The 22120-nt window shown below is 33.9% G+C and overlaps 1 protein-coding gene across 1 annotated transcript; it reads right to left on the bottom strand.

Annotated features, from left to right (window-relative positions):
- Window positions 1-5458: 5458 nt before the first annotated feature.
- LOC134800044 (uncharacterized) lies at window positions 5459-22002 on the bottom strand. Its single transcript, XM_063772498.1, has 6 exons — window positions 21651-22002; window positions 20794-20913; window positions 19958-20062; window positions 15106-17471; window positions 6550-6783; window positions 5459-5829 (listed from the first exon to the last, which is right to left on the bottom strand). The coding sequence occupies exons 1-6, from the start codon at window positions 21769-21771 to the stop codon at window positions 5797-5799; spliced, it is 2979 nt and encodes a 992-aa protein (XP_063628568.1). The 5' UTR covers window positions 21772-22002; the 3' UTR covers window positions 5459-5796.
- Window positions 22003-22120: the final 118 nt, after the last annotated feature.

Here is a 22120-nt window from a genome sequence, read left to right as displayed (position 1 = left end):
TAAATAACACTTGCACAGTCTGGGCTACCAAAATCGCTGCCAACTTAGCTTGGTCCAACTCTATTAGCAGATGATGCTGCCGAGTAGGTATAAAACAAGTTAGGTACAGTCAGCAGCAGAAGTTGCTAAGCGGACGAGGTGTTCAAAATTACCTTGACGCGCTCTTATTCTCTTAACAATAAAGTCGCGTCAAGATCATTTTGAACACCTCGCCCGCTTAGCAACTTCTGCTGCTGACTGTACATATTTACCCCTTCAAACTGAAATAAAACAATAGGTTATTTATATAATTCGTTTTTATTATAAAATATATGACTTTACATTTGTTGCCTATCTATCTATTCTACCTATATATATTAGTTGCATATATCAAAATGAGCTACTACATTCCTTATCAGTCATTCTTACTATAGTAGTAAGTACCTAATGTTCTAAGATCAGTTATGACTTGAATCTTGAATAAGTTGGTCAAACCAATTTGTCAGTCAGTAAGAACCAGGAAAACTATACTCATCCTTTTCTTTTGGGTGCTAGTACTAGTGTAAGACAGAGATAGTATGATTCTCTCTGTCTATGATTGAAATGAGACAGTCCTTTGACAAACTATACATCATATACATAAGTTACTCTATGGTTTACAGTTTGTGCTAGTGCTGCACTCTGGCGGCAGAAACTTTGCAGTAATACTCCCTATTAGTCAACTTTCGCTCGATAGCCATAAATCACGAACGTATTACTCTTCTAAAACGCACTTTTTAAAAATGTGTAATTATTTTCACACAATAGCACACATTTCACTGCCAAGAACATAAGTATGTGTGTTCATTTTGTACTGGAAACAGGGCGCCCGGCACCGAAAGTGTTAACTGTAACGTTTATTTAAGGATAAAATCTTCGATCAACAAAGGAATGTAGTATACTCAATTGCCATTGCAACAATCCCAGTGAATTTACCTGCTAAATACAATTATGCACAGTTAAAAATCATTTAGTTAATTATAAAACCAACTAAAAGTACAAAGTATCACAGCATCAACCGATCGATCGTCGATCCTCAAGCGATCGATGATGAAGCCATGGATAGATCGATTAACTATCGGTCGGTCGATGTGGTAATAGCCTATAGTGACTATCAAAAAAATCAAAACGCAGTGAGTGAAAGATCTACTGACAGCATTTGGCAGGATAAGTATAACTGGGATTTGTACAGTATTTTTCCAACTGGAATGGTACGCTGATAGATGTCAGTTCAATACGAATTTTGCGACATTTGGCATTTTTAGATTATAAATTGTATGGATTTATTTATCTATTTATTTATGGAGATGACACATGTCAGCATACCCTTCCAGTTAGAAAAATACTATAATGGAAAACTGTAGGGTAAACCACCTATTACTGACCGCCAAGATTACTTTAATAGTGTTTTGCATAATAGTTCTTTAACAATTAAGTACAAGTAAATGTCATAAAAGTCCCTTATGCTTATCTTTATAAAATAGAAACGGCTAGCAATAGGCATTTTAACCTACTTAAGCTTAACAAAAACTTGGTACCTCCAAGACTAGAGCTATTATATACAATTGTTTAGATCTAGACATTTATCACTGTTCAAATAACGAATATGATGCACATAAAAGAGCGACAAAACAATAATCAAATGTTAGATAAGTGCAACTTTACCCTAATCTATAAAATTAGATTATGCAGTCTTTCTCGGGGTGTCAGAAGTAAAAGAATAGACTTCAATATATCAGTATATTTCATAAAGATAAAAGCAAAGGGTTACCACTTTTTTAACTGTCAGAAAAATGAAATTTATTCGATCGATGTGCCAAAGCTGGTGTAAAGTCCCATTTAGACGGATTCAAGAATTTGCATGAAATAACTGTGTCATACATTGCCAACTACAGAGTACAGCTTGACAAAAAAGAGTAGCAATTAAAAAGGGGCCAACACTGTAGTGTCGTCAGGCCTATGGAACTCTCCGCGTGAGCTCGGATTTATACCTACGAATCTGCTACCGTTCACGGTAGAAAAGGAAGCCAGTTGGTTGCCACACGCGCTCACGCACGCACGTCGCCGCGCGTCGCACTGTCAATTTTGACGATAGTTACAAGCTTCGTAGGCACTATTGAATTTCTTTAATTAAACATGTAGTGCTTATTACGACAAATGTATAGTTAAATATCTATCTATTTGAAATAGCTAGCAAATTTTTAATTTATTTTGGTTAATGTTTATTTAAACGACAGTAAGTTAACTTTACACCGGAAAGTACCTACTCATTTATGCTCTGGTTAACTTAATAATTAATTAAGTACCTGTATTCATGGGTTCTCTATTATTTTTCTTTATTGTATAACATTAATCTCTATCTGGTTTTAAATTACACGAAGTTTTAAAACTAATTCTCGCTAGGATCATTGCGCGGTTAATAAAACGGCGTAATCACAGCGGTTACTACAGGGACATATGACCTTTTAAAATGAGTATTTCGCAAACACTAACGCATAAACGGAATATTAGGTATAATTTAAGATTTAGATTTCCTTTTATTTCACTCCGCTGATAAGTAGGTATTTATTTATCATTCATTTCTAAGCGTCAGCAACCCTAGCGTTGTGCCGGTGCGCGCGGTGCGGCGCGTGGAAGGTCACTCCATTGTATTTTTGTGTAGGTATCAAACCGGTAGGTATTTGCGTTTTCTTTGAGAGATAAGTATCTGTTCGTAAGAACTATTTTAAAATCTGTGGTGTCCCTTTCAAACCATTTATATAAGAACACGAGACGACACTACAGTGTTGCCACTTTTTAATTTCTACTCTTTTTTCCAAGCTGTACAATGAATTCAGCCGGTTCTTGAACTAAATAAAGCTTAAATCATGAACTAGATACAATATCTATCGCCGAGTGGTTATGGATGTCTTATCGATCTGTATTACGCATAAGCATTTAAAATGATTTATAGCTACACCCATATTTACTTGCTAGCGCTTTTCAATCATCGGTAGCTTTGGTAAATCGACCGATGAGTATATATTTATCATATTTTTAACGTACCTACCCTGTCATGGTTTTTAACGTACCAAATAACGATCACAATTTTTTTTCTCGTGGACAATTAATCCAAGAACTAATGATATTTAGCGTATTATAGACTAAAACGTCTACAACCCTAACCACTAAAGAAAGTCTTATCATTAATATAAAAAAAAAGACAATGAACATAACTTTAACTCGTTAGACATATTTTTACAAAATACATATAAATCTTAAACAGAAATAACTCTCCACTTAAAGTAACTTTGATATTATACTATATAATTATGGCATCTAGAAATATCAGATCCGATCTACGGCAAATGCCTGCATCAAATGAGCATCAAATACGGTTAAAATATTATGTTCGTTGTTACATTATATGATGTCGTAAATAATCTAAGTCAAAGTAATCATGATTAGGATCAAAATATTTTTTTAAAGCATGAACATTAAGGAAGGGAAATACTTTCTCGGAACCTAGCAGGCCAATCGATCGACCGACGCTAAATCGATATTTCGATCGATAAGCTAAGATCTATTCTCGATTGATATATTGGTGTGGTTAGCTTAAAATAGGCTAACCCTTAGGGTGTTACCACACAAATCGATCGATGGCATCGATCGATGGGCGTGGTAACAGCCTTAGATTAAATAGCGCAACAATATGAATAAAAGGACAGGGTTAAATGTCATGAAAGATATCGTAACTGTTTTCATTTAGTTCCGGGTTCTTACGAGTATAAGTTCCACCTGTAACCTCTGTAACCCATGTAACCTCTCGAGGCCCTACTCAAAACATTAAAAAAATATTGAATAATAATTAAGGACAGTGTCACAAAGTCACAACACAATCTTTCATATTATACAAACAGCATTAGCGCCATTAGTCTAAAATTTGAACTGATTTTCCAATGACTATCCCCTGGAATTCTAAATAAGTAAATTTTGTGCCACACAATACGTTCCGAGATACACCTAAAAGTATTATAGTATGAGGTAGTTAAAATACATAAAGATTTGAGGGCAAATTTTCTAGTTCCAAACTTAGCAAGGCACGTTCATATAGTATGCCCTAGGCGAAGATATACATACCTATACTGTACTGATTCCGTCTGTGTAGGATGATAATGATTGATAAAAACTATCCTATAGGTATCATTGCCTTGCTCCGGTCTCAAACTATCCCCATACCAAATTTAATCTAAATCGGTTCAGTTCAACGGTGGAAGCGTGAACAGGTAACAGACAGATGGACAAACAAATAGACAGACGTTACTTTCTCATTTATAATATTAGCAGGGATTTATATTAAAACTCATTCTATCTTGTTATAGTTTCATTTTATAGTAAACAGGTTACAAGCTCGATTTTTTTGTTACTGGCAACTCAAACTCGTTATACGCATACTCGAATAAAAAAAAGAGACGGTTTATTGAATTTTTTAGTGTAATTTGTTTCGTAAATACCTACTGTACAGTGTATATGGTACTGTTCTTTAAATTAATCAATTAACTCTTTTTAGGGTTCCGTACCTAAAGGGTAAAACGGGACCCTATTATTAAGACTCCGCTGTCCGTCCGTCCGTCCGTCCGTCCGTCTGTCATATAGTTGAATATTCACAGATGATGTATTTCTGTTGCCGCTATAACAACAAATACTAAAAACAGAATAAAATAAAGATTTAAGTGGGGCTCCCATACAACAAACGTGATTTTTAACCGAAGTTAAGCAACGTCGGGCGGGGTCAGTACTTGGATGGGTGACCGTTTATATAGATAATGGTACGGAACCCTTCTTGTGCGAGTCCGACTCGCACTTGGCCGGTTTTCAATTATGTATTCAATAAAGGCAAGAAATCTAACTAGGAAATTAGGACGGAAAACTATGTAAGTATTCAAGTTGTTAATTTTAATAAAATACTATGCGAAAGCAGTCTATGGCAAGCTACTATAAGTTTTATAACAATATCTGACTTAACTGTATAACAAAATTTTAACGCAAGTCACTTTTATAAGAAATTATATTATAAGGCTAATAATTAAGTTTAATTTACGCACTATGTTTTTTAAAAATGCTGCTGATTTAAATTGTACTTAAACAACGAAATATTTTTTAGTAAAAAAAGATTTACCCCCTTTTAAATGCACTACCAGCCTCAATTAGCTCAAAATCTAATCTTAATCTGGGATCTCTATTCTTTCCCAAATAGTTTTAAGTCATAATGTATTGTTAGGCCGAATTTTCGTTAGTCATAATTGGTTTTTCTCAGAAAAGCGTAACTTTTCAGGATTGCCATAAAACATAACTAACCTAACCTATATATAGAATAACCTTACGAAATTCCTGAATAGTTAATGGTTTCAGTTTTATGACAAACAATACATTATGACTTACAACTTTATGGGAAACGTAAGAAAGGGATAAAAATATATAATAACTAATTGGGGCTTGCAGTTTGTTTATGAATAAGCGGGTAAGTTTTTGCCAGCAAGTCAAATTATGAATATAACCAATGTCAATAGTATGTACGGTAACATTAATTTTATAGTAGGTATCCTTAACAACGAGTCCACGAGTCTTACTCGCACTCGTACATAAAACATTTTATACAAGTGAACTAATAAAATATGCTTTAATCAGGTCCAACAATTCAAAAAACTACTACTTACACAACTTATATTTTATAATAAAGTAACGATTTAAACTTACTGACCTTAGAAAGTTTACCTCTTAGAAAACTATTAGTTAAATTTAAAAATCCGGCCCGTATCTTCGTTGGAATTTCTGTAACAAAAATTAGGATTAACATAGTTGCAATCAATTATTTCTCATTTATTAATACATTTTGAAAACACATCCTAATATGAAATGAAGAAAAATTGGATGCACTTTTTTGAGTTAATACTAACAGGTATTTAAAGATTATAAAGGATAACCTTTAAGCGCCACTTGAGCCATCGCACTAACCCGGGTGAGCCGGTTAAACCGTTAACCCAGCGTCAAATTGTACTGGTAGCCATGGTAACTCCAGGTATAATGTGGTAACCCCGAATTAGTGGGATGGTGCAAGTGGCCCTAAGACGACGATGTCAACGATAATGTTGACATTAAGTTTCAAATAATCTCTTTTAAGTTACCTTAAAAGAATTGTTGTTTGTTTCTAGACAAATAAATCAAATCAATGCCGATCAATCGACAAATGACGTTGCATTGAGTAATCAATCAACCAGAAATAAAGCAACGTTGATCGATCGATGGGTGCGATACCATTGTTACATCTAGTCGATCGATCATCGATCGTGCAGAATGTTTCGTCGATCGATTCGTAATCTATTGGTGTTTATTTTTAAATAGATGATCTATTCATGAATAGATGATTTATTGAACATACACGAACTGACAGGTATATCAGTTCGTGTATTTTTTATTATTACTCTTTCTTTTTAAAATCATCTGCTGCCGGAAATCTTCCATTACGTATAATGAAAAATAAAGTCAACATACAGACGGTGGCCGTTCTGGTCGGGACAGAGGCCTCTTCATAGGCCTCGGCGGCCTCATATAAGGCATTCTTGGAATTTGCGACATGATACTCCTCTCATTCCACTTGCGGTACGGGCCCCGCGGGCGCGGCGGCGGCGGCCGCGGGGGCGGGGGCCTCGGCATGCACATTTTGGGAGGTCTCCCACTCAGGTGATTTAGAGTCCGTATAATAGTTGGCTCCGTGACGAGTTTGTTCTGAAATTTTTTAAGGTTTTTAGAAAGGACGTCTTTCAATGGAGAATAATTATACTTAAAAAAGAGCGATAAGTTTACATTTTTAGTAAGTAGTTACCAGTAGCGGCGGCTTCATACAACCCGATTCCCACCGGCTTGCCTAAAATTTATTGCTACATATATATCCATAATGAAAACACTACGTATTACCTTGGAATCGATAACACGATTTACTAAAGCTTCACTATTGATTAAATCAACTAATCATAGCGGGCGCGCGGGCGACTAAGTTTAAGCTTGAGTATTCATTCATGAGCCACCACACACATACGAAAACTCACGCACACGCTCATAAAGTTCGCTAAAGAAAGTCCGCGTATTTACGCATCAAAACTTCGAGCAACACGGAAGGGAGGCGGCATTCGCACTATTTCCCCTCTGCCGAGGTACAAGATTCGCGCGTCAATCTAATCTAGCGCGGGTAATAAAACTAGTTGCACTTGGATTTTTCACTAGACCGAGTCCAGACGCGCGCGTGAACACTGCTGCACAAAAATGCCTGTTTGCTCGGTTTTTTGTTATAAAAAGAGGTCGGGGGACATCAAATTTACAAAATGAAAGTGTTATATTTCACATGTAATATTTTTTTTTACATATCATACGTTTAATTACATTCAAACACAATTATTATATTTTAGTCTCATGTAATTGTTGGATTTATCGATTTTGCTCGCTCAGTACAAATTGCGGATCGGTCGAGCGACAAATCCGACTTCTCATCTCTCAGAATACAATAACATACTTCAACGAAAATGTGTTAGTGTGCGTGTTGTGACACTTGTCACTCGTCCGTACACAAAAAGAGATCGAGGTTTGCAAGATTTGTCTTTTACGTGTGTCATTTTCTATGTATTTGTGTCGTCATTACAGATTGGATTTTGTATGTAAGTGTGTGAGAAGTGCGACTGTGTGCACCTTTCCCCCCGCGAAAAATGGCAGAAAGATTTGTACGGTGAGATATCGCTTGGGCCCCTCCCTTCCGATGTGTCGGAAGCCGGTGTTGCTCGAAGCATCAAAATAACACGGTTTTGTATCGAGTTATTCATTTAAATAAAAACCTTAAACGTAACAAGGTAAGGTTTATATTGGAAAAATGCACGCACACAGTCAATGTCCGCGAGTGGCGTAAGTGCTGCTTCATTTGAATTTAAACCTTAAATACAAATAAGTAAGATTTATATTGGAGTGTAATGTTTCACAATTTTGAATCGAATCGCGTTTGCCGCTCGTGTGGTTAATGTTGCCGTACCAAAACATTGAATTGAATTAATGGGTAACATTTTTTTGTATTTTGCTATCATTAATACCAAATTTTCAAAAAACCTTTAAAAAAAGAAATTTTATTACAAAATCCAAGAATATTATGGAGTCGCAAGTTTAGTTAAGGTAATTTGATAACGAGGGTTTCTTCAAAGAAAGTACTGTTTATAAATTTGTAGTAATAGATTTTGGAAGTCGTGGGTCGTGGGTGAAAATGGAATAATATTATGACAACACTTCCGTTCCGGTTGTTGCCAAGATTTGTTGTTATTGTTGTTTTTATTAGAGTTTTATAGGTTTTAATGAGATTTTACTTAGTTTTGTGCATATATTTATATATAAAGACTAAAGCAGTGAATTTTTGAGTGTTATTAGTGTTGCGTATTGTTCGTGCAGGTGTTTCAAGGTCAGTCCTTGTTTTTAACAAGCTTTTATTAGGTCGATCTGTATGTAACTATGTAATGGAATCTAAGGTACTTAACTAATTTAACCATCTTCCAAGGATCGTAGCGTCATGAAAATTGGCACCTGTATGTAGTTCTGATGACAATACAATAATATCATACTGTCGAACTGATCTGATGATGGAGACAGGAGGTCGCCATAAGAACTCTGTGATGAAACAACGCAACCTAATTGTGTTAGGGGTTTTTAGAATTGTCTCGATGAGTATTAGTTTTCTGTCGTAAGAAAAGTATAGTCAGCGATAAAATCTTGTACCAAAAATGAAATTTTTGCAAAAAACTTATTAGTTAGGATTGTTAGGAATTTAGGAGTAGGAATTCGCTTTTGTCATACTCGACATACACTGTTTATGTGACGTCAGTGATGACAAGTATGGCAAAGGTGGTTATACACTAACTGCAAAAGAACGCACCCAAGGACACACCTAGCGCTTTACTTTACCTTCGCTTATCATGAAAAAATAAGTACATAATGTAGGTGTTTCATGTAGGTGTTTTTTTTTTGCTCCGAGTTGTCTAGCGAAAAATTCCACGCGCCGCCACTGGTAGTTACATACATGTTTTGAAGCTACCTACATCATAACATACGCCTAAATAGATTGGAGATATCCAAGGACCGGAAAACCCCTCTTTACGCTTAATCCTATCAATTCGGTAACCCAATCGATTCGGTTACCGTATCATTCGGTAACCCTATCATACTGTTACCTGATTGTAATGGTAACCTTATTGAAACGGTAACCCTAACCTTTAACCGAGTTAATCTCAAAACCCCATCGCGATAGGGTTTTTGTTAAGGGTTTTTAACAGGTTTTCATTCAGTTATGGTAACCTTTATTATCGGTTGCTTACTGGTTTGCTCACAGACCTATATCGAGTAGACGGAAAAAGTGTATGTACCTCGCGTGCCGAAAAGACGATTATAAATCGTCTTTGCTCGCCGCGATGCTCAGTCTGCTCTCGACCGCTTTCCGTGTGTGACGTTCGGATGTGATAACAAAATGGCCCCTTGCTCGATAATAAACTGTTCAATCACCACCAAAAATGTAGGAGCTATTAATCAAGACATTTCCTTTCATCGGTAAGTACTATTTGCCCTAAAGTATCTGTTATTATTTAAAAAACAATTTATTTTGATGCTCAGTATTAATTTCATATAAACAGTAGCAGGCGACTCTGTGTCTAATGCTACTTTTCCATTGCGGCTTTAATTTGACGCGTCAGACTTGGCAAGCATTGAAAACCAGCTACGAAAATAAAACAATCCAAACTTGTCGAGACGCGTTCAAGGTTGATTTCTCATTCGTCTGTCAAAAGTAAGATATAGTGTTGTACCCTACGATTTTCAATGCCGAATTCTTAATCGATTAAAATCGATTTTGGTATATCCATCCCAATGGAAGGTCTCGAGAGTGACCCCAATTCCTAAGATAAGCAAGTCCTCCGATATCACAAACTTCAGGCCCATTGCTGTATTGTCCGTGTTTGGAAAAGTGTTTGAGACCATTCTTAACCACTGCTTACTTAATCAGATAAATCGTAAATTAGTTGATTGTTAACATGGATTTCGCGCTTCACGATCCACTACAACCAACCACTTCTGCTTCTTTGATAGCGTTTTGCGCTGGATGGATACTGTACGACAAGTTGATGTTGTTTATTTCGACTTTAAAAAAGCTTTCGACTTAGTTGACAACGATACTCTCCTATGCAAACTGTCAGCCTTAGGTTTCACCCCTCAACTTCTTGTTTTCTTCTCTGACTACCTCAGGAATCGCACACAATATGTCCAATTAAACTCTTACAAATCTGAAAGATATTACACTCGTTCCGGGGTTAGTCAAGGTAGCACTCTGGGGCCTACTTTTTTCTTAATCATGGTCAATGATCTGCCAAATAATATATCAGGCGTGGAATCACTATTTTATGCAGATGATCTTAAGATAATTCAACCGGTCGTAAATGCATCTGACTGTACTGTTCTGCAACAAACAATCAACATGGTTGACAGCTGGAGTAAAACAAACCGCTTGTACCTAAATGAATCTAAGTGCAAAGTAATAAGTTTTAGCCGTTCTGTAGATCCTATTCTCCAGGCATATACTCTTACTAACACTCCCCTTGACCGAGTAACAGAAATAAAGGATCTAGGATTAACGCTCGATACTAAGCTAAACATGCACTCTCACATTATAAATATCTGCAAAAGTGCCTACAAAATTTTAGGATTCATTATTAGAACGACCTCAGAATTTCGTGACCCAAAAATCGCTATAATCCTTTATAATGCTTATGTTCGCAGCAAGCTTGAGTACAGTTCCATCGCATGGGACCCTCGGGAAGCAAAGTATAACATCATGATCGAGCGCGTCCAACGTAAATTTGCTAGACATCTTTACAAAAGGTATTACGGATACTACCCATACTTATTTCCGTCATCCTTTGTCCTGGGAATGGTAGGGTTAGAGTCTCTCGAGCTAAGGCGTAAGCAAACGCTTGCCTTACACTACTGTCTACTACTAAGAAATCTTATTGACAACCCATCCGTTCTAGAGCGTATGCGTATTTATACACCTAACAACTACATAGCTGCAGTAGGGCGAAGCGCACGTAGAGCCAGAAACCTATTCGCATATCCAAATGTTCGCACCTATCACGGTTCGAACGCACCCACGTACCGAGCAATAGAATTACTAAATAACTTCTTAGCTACAGTCCAAACCGCAGACATATTCGCAGACAAGTGGCCGAATTTACAACTTAATATCAGGATGTATTTAAACTCAACCTATGTAAATTAGTATAGTATCAGGATTTACAAAGTAGTTTTTTTTAACTCTACGAGTACCTATGTAGATTAGTATAGTTTCAGACCTTTTTTAATCTATACATATGTAAAGTTAAATAAACCCTAGAGATAGTTATGACTATGTATTAAGAGTATAAGTGTTTTGGCATATCTAGAGCTGTAAACTTATACTTGTATTTATTTAAAGAATAAAGTATAAAATGAAATCTGTACTTTTATCTTTTATAGATACGACACGCTTCTCTCTCTTTCTTTTTGCATAGTTTTCTATTTGTTGTTATTTTCTAAGTGCACTTAGTTTCGAATCTTTTTTTTATTTTTTCATGACGTATTCGGCTAGCTCTTCTTTTGGCTTCTAAAATTTCTTCCCTGGTTTTATTTCGCGATTTTTATGTTTCCATAGCCCACAACAACATATATACTTAGTGAGTTATATCCAAAAAATTGAAAATTGTCTAAATTTTATACCTATACATGTACATATAAAAAAGTATTAGATACTTACAATCTTTTTTTAGAATAAGTAATAAGTTTTATTTTAAAAATTCAATTCAAATATTATTTAGGAATCTAATGATTCCGTGAAATATCATTCGTCTGTTTTAATCATTCGTCTGTCTGTATAATTCGTCTGTCTTTATCATTCGTCCGTCAGAAAATCGATGACATTCACTTAATCGATTTGTGATTTTTAGCGAGCGGGAGCGCAGATATAAAATCCATGAGTATGAGCAAGACAGTTGAATCGTAGCGGGGCAGAGGGGCATCGGTGTCTTAGATCGGTTAGGACTTCCCATCACTAAATTGCGGCTGTGACGTCACAGTAGGTGGTAAAAAGTCGGCACGCTTGGTTTCGATATAAATCGATGAACTCTTTCCTTCTATCTCGATTATTGTTCTGTGGGTTTGCTACATTAAAGTAGTTTTAGTGATGTGCCGTCAGAACTAAAAAAAATACTAAAAAATTTGTTTATTTTATTTACTTTATTTATATTTTGTTGATTTTATTGATTTTACTTATTAAATTTATTTAATTTAATTTATTTATTTAATTGATTTAATTTATTGAATTTGTTGAAGTTATTTATTTTTTTGAATTTATTTAATTTATTTAATTTAATTAATTTATTTAATTTAATTAATTTATTTAATTTATTTCATTTATTTAATTAGTTTAATTTGTTATATTTGTTTAATAAATTTAATTAATGTAATTTAATTAATGTATTTTAATTATTTTATTTTATTTATTTTATTTATTTTATTTATTTTATTTATTTTATTTATTTTATTTATTTTATTTATTTTATTTATTTTATTTATTTTATTTATTTTATTTATTTTATTTATTTTATTTATTTTATTTATTTTATTTATTTTATTTATTTTATTTATTTTATTTATTTTATTTATTTTATTTATTTTATTTATTTTATTTATTTTATTTGTTTTATTTGTTTTATTTGTTTTATTTGTTTTATTTGTTTTATTTGTTTTATTTGTTTTATTTGTTTTATTTGTTTTATTTGTTTTATTTGTTTTATTTGTTTTATTTGTTTTATTTGTTTTATTTGTTTTATTTGTTTTATTTGTTTTATTTGTTTTATTTGTTTTATTTGTTTTATTTGTTTTATTTGTTTTATTTGTTTTATTTGTTTTATTTGTTTTATTTGTTTTATTTGTTTTATTTGTTTTATTTGTTTTATTTGTTTTATTTGTTTTATTTGTTTTATTTGTTTTATTTGTTTTATTTGTTTTATTTGTTTTATTTGTTTTATTTGTTTTATTTGTTTTATTTGTTTTATTTGTTTTATTTGTTTTATTTGTTTTATTTGTTTTATTTGTTTTATTTGTTTTATTTGTTTTATTTGTTTTATTTGTTTTATTTGTTTTATTTGTTTTATTTGTTTTATTTGTTTTATTTGTTTTATTTGTTTTATTTGTTTTATTTGTTTTATTTGTTTTATTTGTTTTATTTGTTTTATTTGTTTTATTTGTTTTATTTGTTTTATTTGTTTTATTTATTTTATTTGTTTTATTTGTTTTATTTGTTTTATTTGTTTTATTTGTTTTATTTGTTTTATTTGTTTTATTTGTTTTATTTGTTTTATTTGTTTTATTTATTTTATTTATTTTATTTATTTTATTTATTTTATTTATTTTATTTATTTTATTTATTTTATTTATTTTATTTATTTTATTTATTTTATTTATTTTATTTATTTTATTTATTTTATTTATTTTATTTATTTTATTTATTTTATTTATTTTATTTATTTTATTTATTTATTTTATTTATTTATTTTATTTATTTATTTTATTTATTTTATTTATTTTATTTATTTTATTTATTTTATTTATTTTATTTATTTTATTTATTTTATTTATTTTATTTATTTTATTTATTTTATTTATTTTATTTATTTTATTTATTTTATTTATTTTATTTATTTTATTTATTTATTTTATTTATTTTAATTATTTTAGTTATAATATAATAATATTTATAATAATAACACACCACACAAGTAGGTATAAAGATAAACAAAGGAAAGGCAAAAAAACTTGTTTGTGCTGGAGGCTTCATAGACCGCCCATGCCAACCTCGGTTATTCAATAATAAGTTGAATTTAAGTGTGCGTAAAGATTACAATCGTTTGAACTGGTCAAAAACCTCATAATGAGGTAACTGAATAGACTGGGTTTTTATTTCGGTTACCGGTAACAGAGGTTAACTCGATCTGATACGGTTACCGAATCAAAGTGTTACCTTATTAAGCGGTTACCGTTATGGTAGGGGTTTTTATAAACACCTCTAAAATAACCCTATGAAAAACCCCGGTTAAGGTAACCGGTTCCTGTCCCTGGAGATATCACACATAGGGTTGTTGCAATACCTATATTTAATTTTATACACCGTGTTTTTTTTGATTTCCGTTAATTTCAAGGGTGCATTCCTGAGCTTAAATCAAGTAACTTTCTCAAAGACACCGATGTTCTAATTAAGTCCATTTCGGAGATAATCCATAATTTATTTTTTTCCTATAAGGCCTCTACAAGCGTGTACACTTGCTTTAGGGCCGGCTTACATATTGATTAGTGTTTAGAATGAGTTCATACATTTGCTACTAAACTTAAGTACAATCTCGGTCGATTGATGTACGAAATGACATTGATATGTCACAGATTTCAATTGTTTGGTTGAGTTAAATGTAATGCCCGTGTTACAACAATGCTATATGCTACATTTAATTACTTTTTAAACAAAAAAAAAACAAAAAAGAAAACAAAAAAAATTTTTTTTTTGAAAATTAACTATGCCATTTAGTTCTTATAAACGTACTTAACTATACCCCGAAGTTAACGGAATTCAATAAAAACACGGTGTATGTTGTAAGAGTCTCAAAGCAATAAAATATTTTCTTTTACAGCTTGGCAAAAAAGAGAAGAAATTAAAAAATGGCAACACTGTAGTGTCGTCACGTTCTCTTATATACATTGGTTTGAAAGGGACGAGACTACAGTGTTGCCACTTTTTAATTTCTACTCTTTTTAGCCAAGCTGTACCTTTAATAAACTAACGCAAATGTTTGTAAAATTATGCAGTAAAAAATAGTAAAAATCTTTGTTATGTTGTTAAAAATAACATAGGATAGGAGTAAGGATCTCCGCAAATATCCGAAGGTCTACACAAAGTTAAGTATCTGCGGGGGCCCTAAGTGAGTATATGAACAAGTTTAAGTAACTCACCACATTATCCACATTCGTAGTGTCCGGAGAGGTGTATCTCTGCTCAAAGTCCTGTGAGCTACTTGGGTTGAAAATCAGCGGCTCCAGCTCCCGACTGCCACATGGGGATGGCAAAGAAGGCGGCAATGACGCCCCAGGCTCACTGGCTGGCCTCAACCCCACACTTGATACACCCTCCGTCTTGATTGACAAATACCAATTATATAACTCATTATTACATGTCTCCAATGACAACTCGAACCTATTCGTCATACTGTTCTTGAAGATCTCCCTATCAGTATTTCCTATAATCGATATCAGACCCATTGCCAATGGGGCTTCAAAGGGCAGAATGCACACTCTCTCGAGGATATGACATGCAACACCATAATCAAACGTCCGATTAGCGCGAACCATGAAATCTGTCAGATTTACGAAGACTTTCTTGAACCGTGAAAAATTTTGTGTATATGCTATTATTTTCATGAACACATCACACAGGGCTTCATCTCCCACATTATATTCGAGCAACTGTTCACAAACTGTCAATTCCCAATTGTTAACGTGTATCAAAGCGTGTTCAATTACTCGAACTCTGAGATCTTCATCTTCTACTGTATTGGGAGGGGTTCTGGAAAGAAAATCTATAACTATTTCGACTAGGATTTTACGCAACTCTCGTCTTTGGCACTCGTCGATGAAACATTTGACGTATTTCTTTCTCAATATTGTCCACCTCGCAATATGATTATACTCTTGAATGAACTGTATTTCGCTAAGTTGGGAAATTCGCATCCTAAAAACGTTTTCTTCAATGAAACAGTGAGGGAAAGACTTTAGGTGATACATATCTTGTTTGTTACACATTGAGATCAGATTGAAGAAGCAGACTCCATTTAGTACAGCGCTTCTAGAGCGAGAAGGGAACGGGTAACATGAGATAGTCAGCGGTGGTCTTTTATTTTCTGCCGTTGACTTATTTGTGGATTTCTGAAGCAGGCCAGTTCCATTTATTGTCGCAGGCGTTTCATTCGAAGCATTATCCAGTTCTGGTTCCTTGTGGATGGAAGTAGAATCAGCGTTTTGTTTTTCGCATACGGGTTTTTTCGCACTTGCGGTTTCTGGCTCGTCTATTTTTGAAGGTTGGTAGCTCACGGCGGTGTGGGACCTCTGGATAAGGGGTCGGGGCACGTACTCCTCGAAGATGGAAGCCGAGCTACCCATCCTGGTAGAATCAAGGTCGTTATCGGTGGCGTAAAGTTGCAGCACGTCATCGTCAGAAATGTCAGAATCGTAATTGTAAGTGTCCCGTTGCCGCGTAATATTGCTTGGTGTATCGTTAATATTATCACAAGCAGTTTTATCGGAGATCGCAGTATGGTTAGACGTAGCGAAGTCTGGTTCTCCGCTATGTTTCTGTTCGGTTTCGACAACAGTAGTATTTGGCAGATAACTTTCCGATAAAATTCGGTTTAGATGACTACATTCTAATATAGTATTGTACTCCTCCTCTAAATACTTAGAAACCTTCTCCTCGAAGGGACTCATGTCGCAGTCTTCGTCCTCATTCGCGATATCAGGAAACTCCAAGTCCAGGGATTTCAATTTGGGTGCAAGCATTTCTAGTATTGAAGCGACTTCGTCCTGCTTGGTTTTATCGAAGCTTTGATTGCGTGGTGTATAAATCGGGCTGTACGGAGGAGCCGTAATTGATGATGTGCTTAAATTTAAGCCGTTTTCTATCGCAGTATTATCGCTTTGGGAGGAACTAGAAGAAGAACTAGAAGAGCTGCTGCTGCTGCTGCTGTCTTCTGAAAGGGAATGCTCTGGTTCTAATATCTTCTCGGTAAGGGGTTCTTCTAATTTATCTTCTATTAGGCTATTCTTTAACTTAGTAGACGAATTAAAAGAGCTGATGTTGCTGTCTTTTGAAAGGAAACGCTCCTGTTCCATCTGGGTGACAGATTCTTCTGATTTTTTATTGACTATTTGGCTTTTCTTTAGCTTAGTTATTTTGAGTTCTGGCAGTTTTCCGTCTATACGCACAAAGTCGTTGGAGGTGACGGTGATGCAAGTTGTGGTACTGGATCCGGATATATCTTTGGTCCAAGACAAATCCGACGCTGGTGCACTTGTGATAGATGTTCTTCTGGAGTCGTTATTGTTTTCTGTGGTGTTGGGGACTACAGGGAATTTAGCGACCGTATTCTGTGTGTCCTTGATAGGTGTTTTGACTTCTTTTTGACTGTAGCTCAGGATAGAAGGGGAGGTTATGGTGGAGTCGTCGTCCACAGGCTTACCTTGCTTCCGCGGCCTGCCTCTTTGTTGTCTTTTTGGAGGCGGACTTATGGATGGTTGAATTTTTTTGGAAGCCTTTCGCTTTGGAGCTGCAATTGAAAAATGTTTCTACATAAGTAATCATACTTATTGACAATGGTTTCTACTAGTTGAATTGAGCGCTAGTTAGGTAAAAAGATTTTATCATAGATAGAACGCATCTCGTTTGAGTGTCTTCAAAGCCGAATGTATTTATTTATTTAAGTACTTATTTAAAAATTTAATCAGGCAAACAAATACCTTACAGACTAACATACATATGTTTATGTATTTTATAAACTTAAAACTAAACACTCTTTATGCGACAAAACGAGGTGGCTCCGTTGAATCGGCTGCTCTTGTGTCGGATTTGGCAGTTTGGCCAATGATCTTATTTATCGTTATAAGTAAATTCAGGAAATTATTATAATTTCCATATCGTCCGTAATACTTCTACCCGTTATAACACCCGGCTCCAGAACGAACTAAACCCAAATAACCCTTTAAAATATAACAAAACATAACTGACTAAAATCAAAATATTTCCATAACATGCATAAAATAGTAGATAGATAGAGATAATAAAGAGATACTAAACCAAGAGTAGGTAACCACCAACTAAGAAGAAGAAGAATAGAAAGATGAAAAATTGCAGGAATAGTCTTCAATGAAATATATATATAATTATTGTTTGCAATAGGAGAAAAAAGTTATGCCATAGGGGCTGTCCATAAATTACTTCATCGATTTTTGACACCCCCCCCCCCTCAAATCATCCAAAAATCATGCTTCGAATGACCCCGTTTCCTCCTACGTCATGCTACCATCATCTCATGTCCAGAACCCCCCCCCCCCCTAATTTTAAATGACGTAATTTATGAATAGGCCCATAGATGACCATGACTACTTTTACACTACTCTACTTTTTTACTATTTCAGCCTTTTTGGCCTAACTAAACTAAAAGCATAATAAATACTAATACCACTTTTTTTTTCTTGTCTTGTATTTTTGTGCCTACTATAAAAAACTACGGGCAACTTATACATGGGTTTTTGACTACTGCAGGTACTGCAATGAATTGGCCTACCTTTTGGCTTCTTTGTTTTTGCTACCCTCTTAGTCGTTTTTTTAGGTGGAACTTTAGCCTTTGTGGGCAACTTGGGCTTTTTCTTAGGAACGACCACAGCCGTTTCTATAAATCATAAAATAAAATAAAATGTATAAATAAATAAATCAGGGGATATTATTATATTAAACGATCGATGGATGGACCAATAAAACGTTCGATCGACGATCGATCGATTGATAGCCATATATGTTTTTTCAAAATAAAATAATAAATATCCAACAATATCACACATACACACACACACATACTCACACACGCACACATACACACACACACACACATACTCACACACACACGCACGCTCTGAATTAATGAATTTATGCATGTATTTAATGTTGAAATTGTAGTTTTATTCCATTTCGCTATGCAAAAAAAGCATAAAAATGTAAATATAAAATTTGCAAATATGTAGTTAAGTTTATTTTGGAAACAGCTATTGTAAACCTCAAATGGAAGAGCGGGGTTTCCTGACACAGATGTATGTAATTCATCTACTAGGAAATTCCAACCATATTTTGTAATTGTAATTTGTTTGTTACCCAAATAAACATTTTCATTTTCATTTTCATTTCATTTTCATAGCCATCAATCGATCGATTATTATTGTTTTTCTATTCTAATCGGGCGACATCGATCAATGTTCGATCGACGATCTATTCTTTAATGGAGTTGCTAACACTATAACCTGGTTCACCCTAAATTGTACCCATATACAGTACTTAGCAATATAATAGCACTGTGTTTAGTTTACACTGGAGAAATTTAAATAAATAATTTCTAAAAATAGTTTATAGATAATCATGGTTTGTCGTGGGCGGCACTAACACCAGAGGCTCGTATGCAAACAAACCAAGTACCTACTCAGTCAAAAATCAACAACAAAACAACAATATAGAAAAGCGTCATTTTCAGCATGAAATGGGTGTAGATGTAAAGCTTTGTCTCATTTACAGGGGTGTAATCCGCCCTTTTTAAAAAATTTACTTAAAAAAGTATTTCCTTCAATTGCGCAAGATACTAAATTGAAATATTTATACACAATTGTATATTTTTATTTGTGTTTTCTAGTTTTATAAGAATTTCCGTAGAAGTAAATTAAAAAATAAAAGCCGGTTTTCGTGTTTTTTTATTTTTATGTCCAATTTTTTTTAATGCCAGCAACTGGCATGCATAACCACAAACTCTAGCTATTTTAGTGTATTTTATCTATTATAGTTTATAATTTCATCTTTTATAACTTGGTGTGAAACAGGAACATAACATAAATAACTTATATATTTAATTACACAAACGGGTCGACCGCAATATAATCACTCAGCTGACGGAATTAAAGGTAAAAACAATGAAATTATATCGCGGTAGACCTGTCTGTGTAATTAAATATGTGTAGCAAAACGCGAGAGTTTAAAGTGTTATAAATAACTTACCTGGATCCAGTATCTTCTTTTTCCTGCCTCTTTTCTTAGCCACAGGGGCTGGGGCACTCTCAGTGACTGCCACAGGGCAATCTTTAACTAATTGTGCTAGAGCCACTGAAAAATAAACACCAACAACTAAGTACCTTTTAATACAGAACTAATTTTGACAAGCAATTATAATTTTACTAGCTTTTGCCCGCGACTTCGTCTGCGTGGAATTAGTGACAGCAGCTAAAGTAGGTATAACGCCTGGATAATGCTAATAGCAATCATTCAATTCGCGCATTGCTTACTTAAATTATTAGGCAATTCATTAACTCTTTTAATTCCACCCCCCTTTGCACTCTCTTCAGGGATGATTTCCGACATAAAAACTATCCTATAGTTCGTTTTTTTTAGCATTAGAAAGAACTTGAAAGAAGGTAAGCAATCTTGACATGTCTTTTAATTGAAAAACGCTTTTTAAAAATCAATAACTATTACTTATGAAAGCAGAAGAATATAAATGAACGTATTAGATTCATAATTGTTACATATTTGCCGTAACTTATTTTTAAAATGTGTTTTTCAATTAAAAGACACATCAAGATTGTTTACCTTATTTCTAATGCTAAAAAAAACGAACTATATGTCCTTCCCTGGGACTCAAACTATCTCTATACCAAATTTCAACTAAATCGGTTCAGCGGCTTAAGCGTGAAGAGGTAAAAGACAGACAGACACACTTTCGCCTTTATAATATTAGTATGGATAACAAGCAGTAGATGCCACAATGTAAATGTGTGTGCTGGATTGCTGTTGGGTAGTTTTTCTTTATGTGTTAATATAATAATATTTGTAGTAACCTTCATTCATTCTGTCAATCTTCACATCATTCTGTGGGTTCATGGTCAGCATCTTTTTCAGTTCAAGTTCTGCAGGACTTTTTTGTTCCAAGATCTTCTCACCAATGGCATTTTTAATATCTAAACAGATACAACACACATATTAGCATACCAGGTAAAGAGTAATAACACTAATAACTATGAGTAACACTAGGCGCAGGGCTGTCTTCAACTATGTTGGGGCCCTTGGGCACATAAGAATTTGGGGCCCTTTTGGAAAGTAAAGAAAGCGAATTAAACTAACATTTTTCTACTATGATCTTCCATTTATTATGGGTAGTCAAATATACTGTTACTGTCTGTCCTTTGGGGCCCCTGGGCACGGGCCCCCATATGGTAAAGACGGTACTGGCTAGGCGATCAGAAGTTAGTCGAGACTTTATTCATTTATGTGGCAGTGGGCCGCAGATCAATCATACTAGACAAGGTAAAAAAAAAGTGCAATGGCACTGGTTGCCAAATCTGCTAGTGAACTACCAGACTGACTTTTTAAAGTATAACAGTATACTTGTAAAATACAATCACCAAATGATAAAAGTAAAATGAAAAGCTACCTGTAGCAGTAAAGATGTCAAATCAGTAATGAAATGTTTTAACATAGATGTCCTAAAATCCAACCTGTATTATTGAATTATTGTCCTTAAAACCTAACATGAATATGGCCTTCTATCATATGTCTTAGTTGAATAGATTTCGAGATGGTTAAAAGATAAAGTTCGATTCAAGTATCCAATTACACCCTGTTAAACACTCGACCATGACGAGTTGACCAGGAATTTTGCAGAATTGCAAAAAAATATTATAACTTGAATACTTACTTTTAGCAGGAATTTTTACTTTTATAATGTTCTTTGGTTTGAGTGGTTTAGCTTTCGATATTTTTTCTTTTGGTGTTTTCAGTAAAAATGATGAACTTTCAGTTTTCTTTTTCGGTGCCATTCTTGGTATAGTTCACAGGTTTCTATTTCAGTGTTATTAATCAGGAATATCGTATATTATTTTACTCTCACTAACAACAATATTCTTATTGTTTAGGTTTGCTTTCATATCGTACTATCGTAGTGATAATTAACAAATAAGACTGTATTTTTTCACATTTACAATGCAATAGAAAATGCAACAGAGGCAAATAGAAAAGGAAAGGAAACATCCAAAATATTTTGCATTAAAATATTAAGCCGATTATACATCTGATTACACCATGTGAGTAAACTTTTTAATCAAGAGGCGTATTTAAGTAATGCATTACTAAATATGCTTTGTTCTGCTATGGTTCTGCTGCATCGTG

Source organism: Cydia splendana, chromosome 19 (genome assembly GCF_910591565.1).
Source record: "Cydia splendana chromosome 19, ilCydSple1.2, whole genome shotgun sequence".
Lineage (NCBI taxonomy): Eukaryota > Metazoa > Arthropoda > Insecta > Lepidoptera > Tortricidae > Cydia > Cydia splendana.
The sequence above is the reverse complement of the archived record's forward strand: the minus strand, read 5'-3'. Positions and strand labels throughout refer to the sequence as shown.

Bases quoted from the DNA above. Each gene is read 5' to 3' on its own strand.
- LOC134800044 (XM_063772498.1), bottom strand. From the start codon at position 21,771: ATGGCACCGAAAAAGAAAACTGAAAGTTCATCATTTTTACTGAAAACA. The intron at 20,914-21,650 runs GTAAGTATTCAA...GTATCTGTTTAG, and splicing joins AGTAAAAATTCCTGCTAAAA to ATATTAAAAATGCCATTGGT. The intron at 5,830-6,549 runs GTATGTTGACTT...TTTTTGTTACAG, and splicing joins GACCAGAACGGCCACCGTCT to AAATTCCAACGAAGATACGG.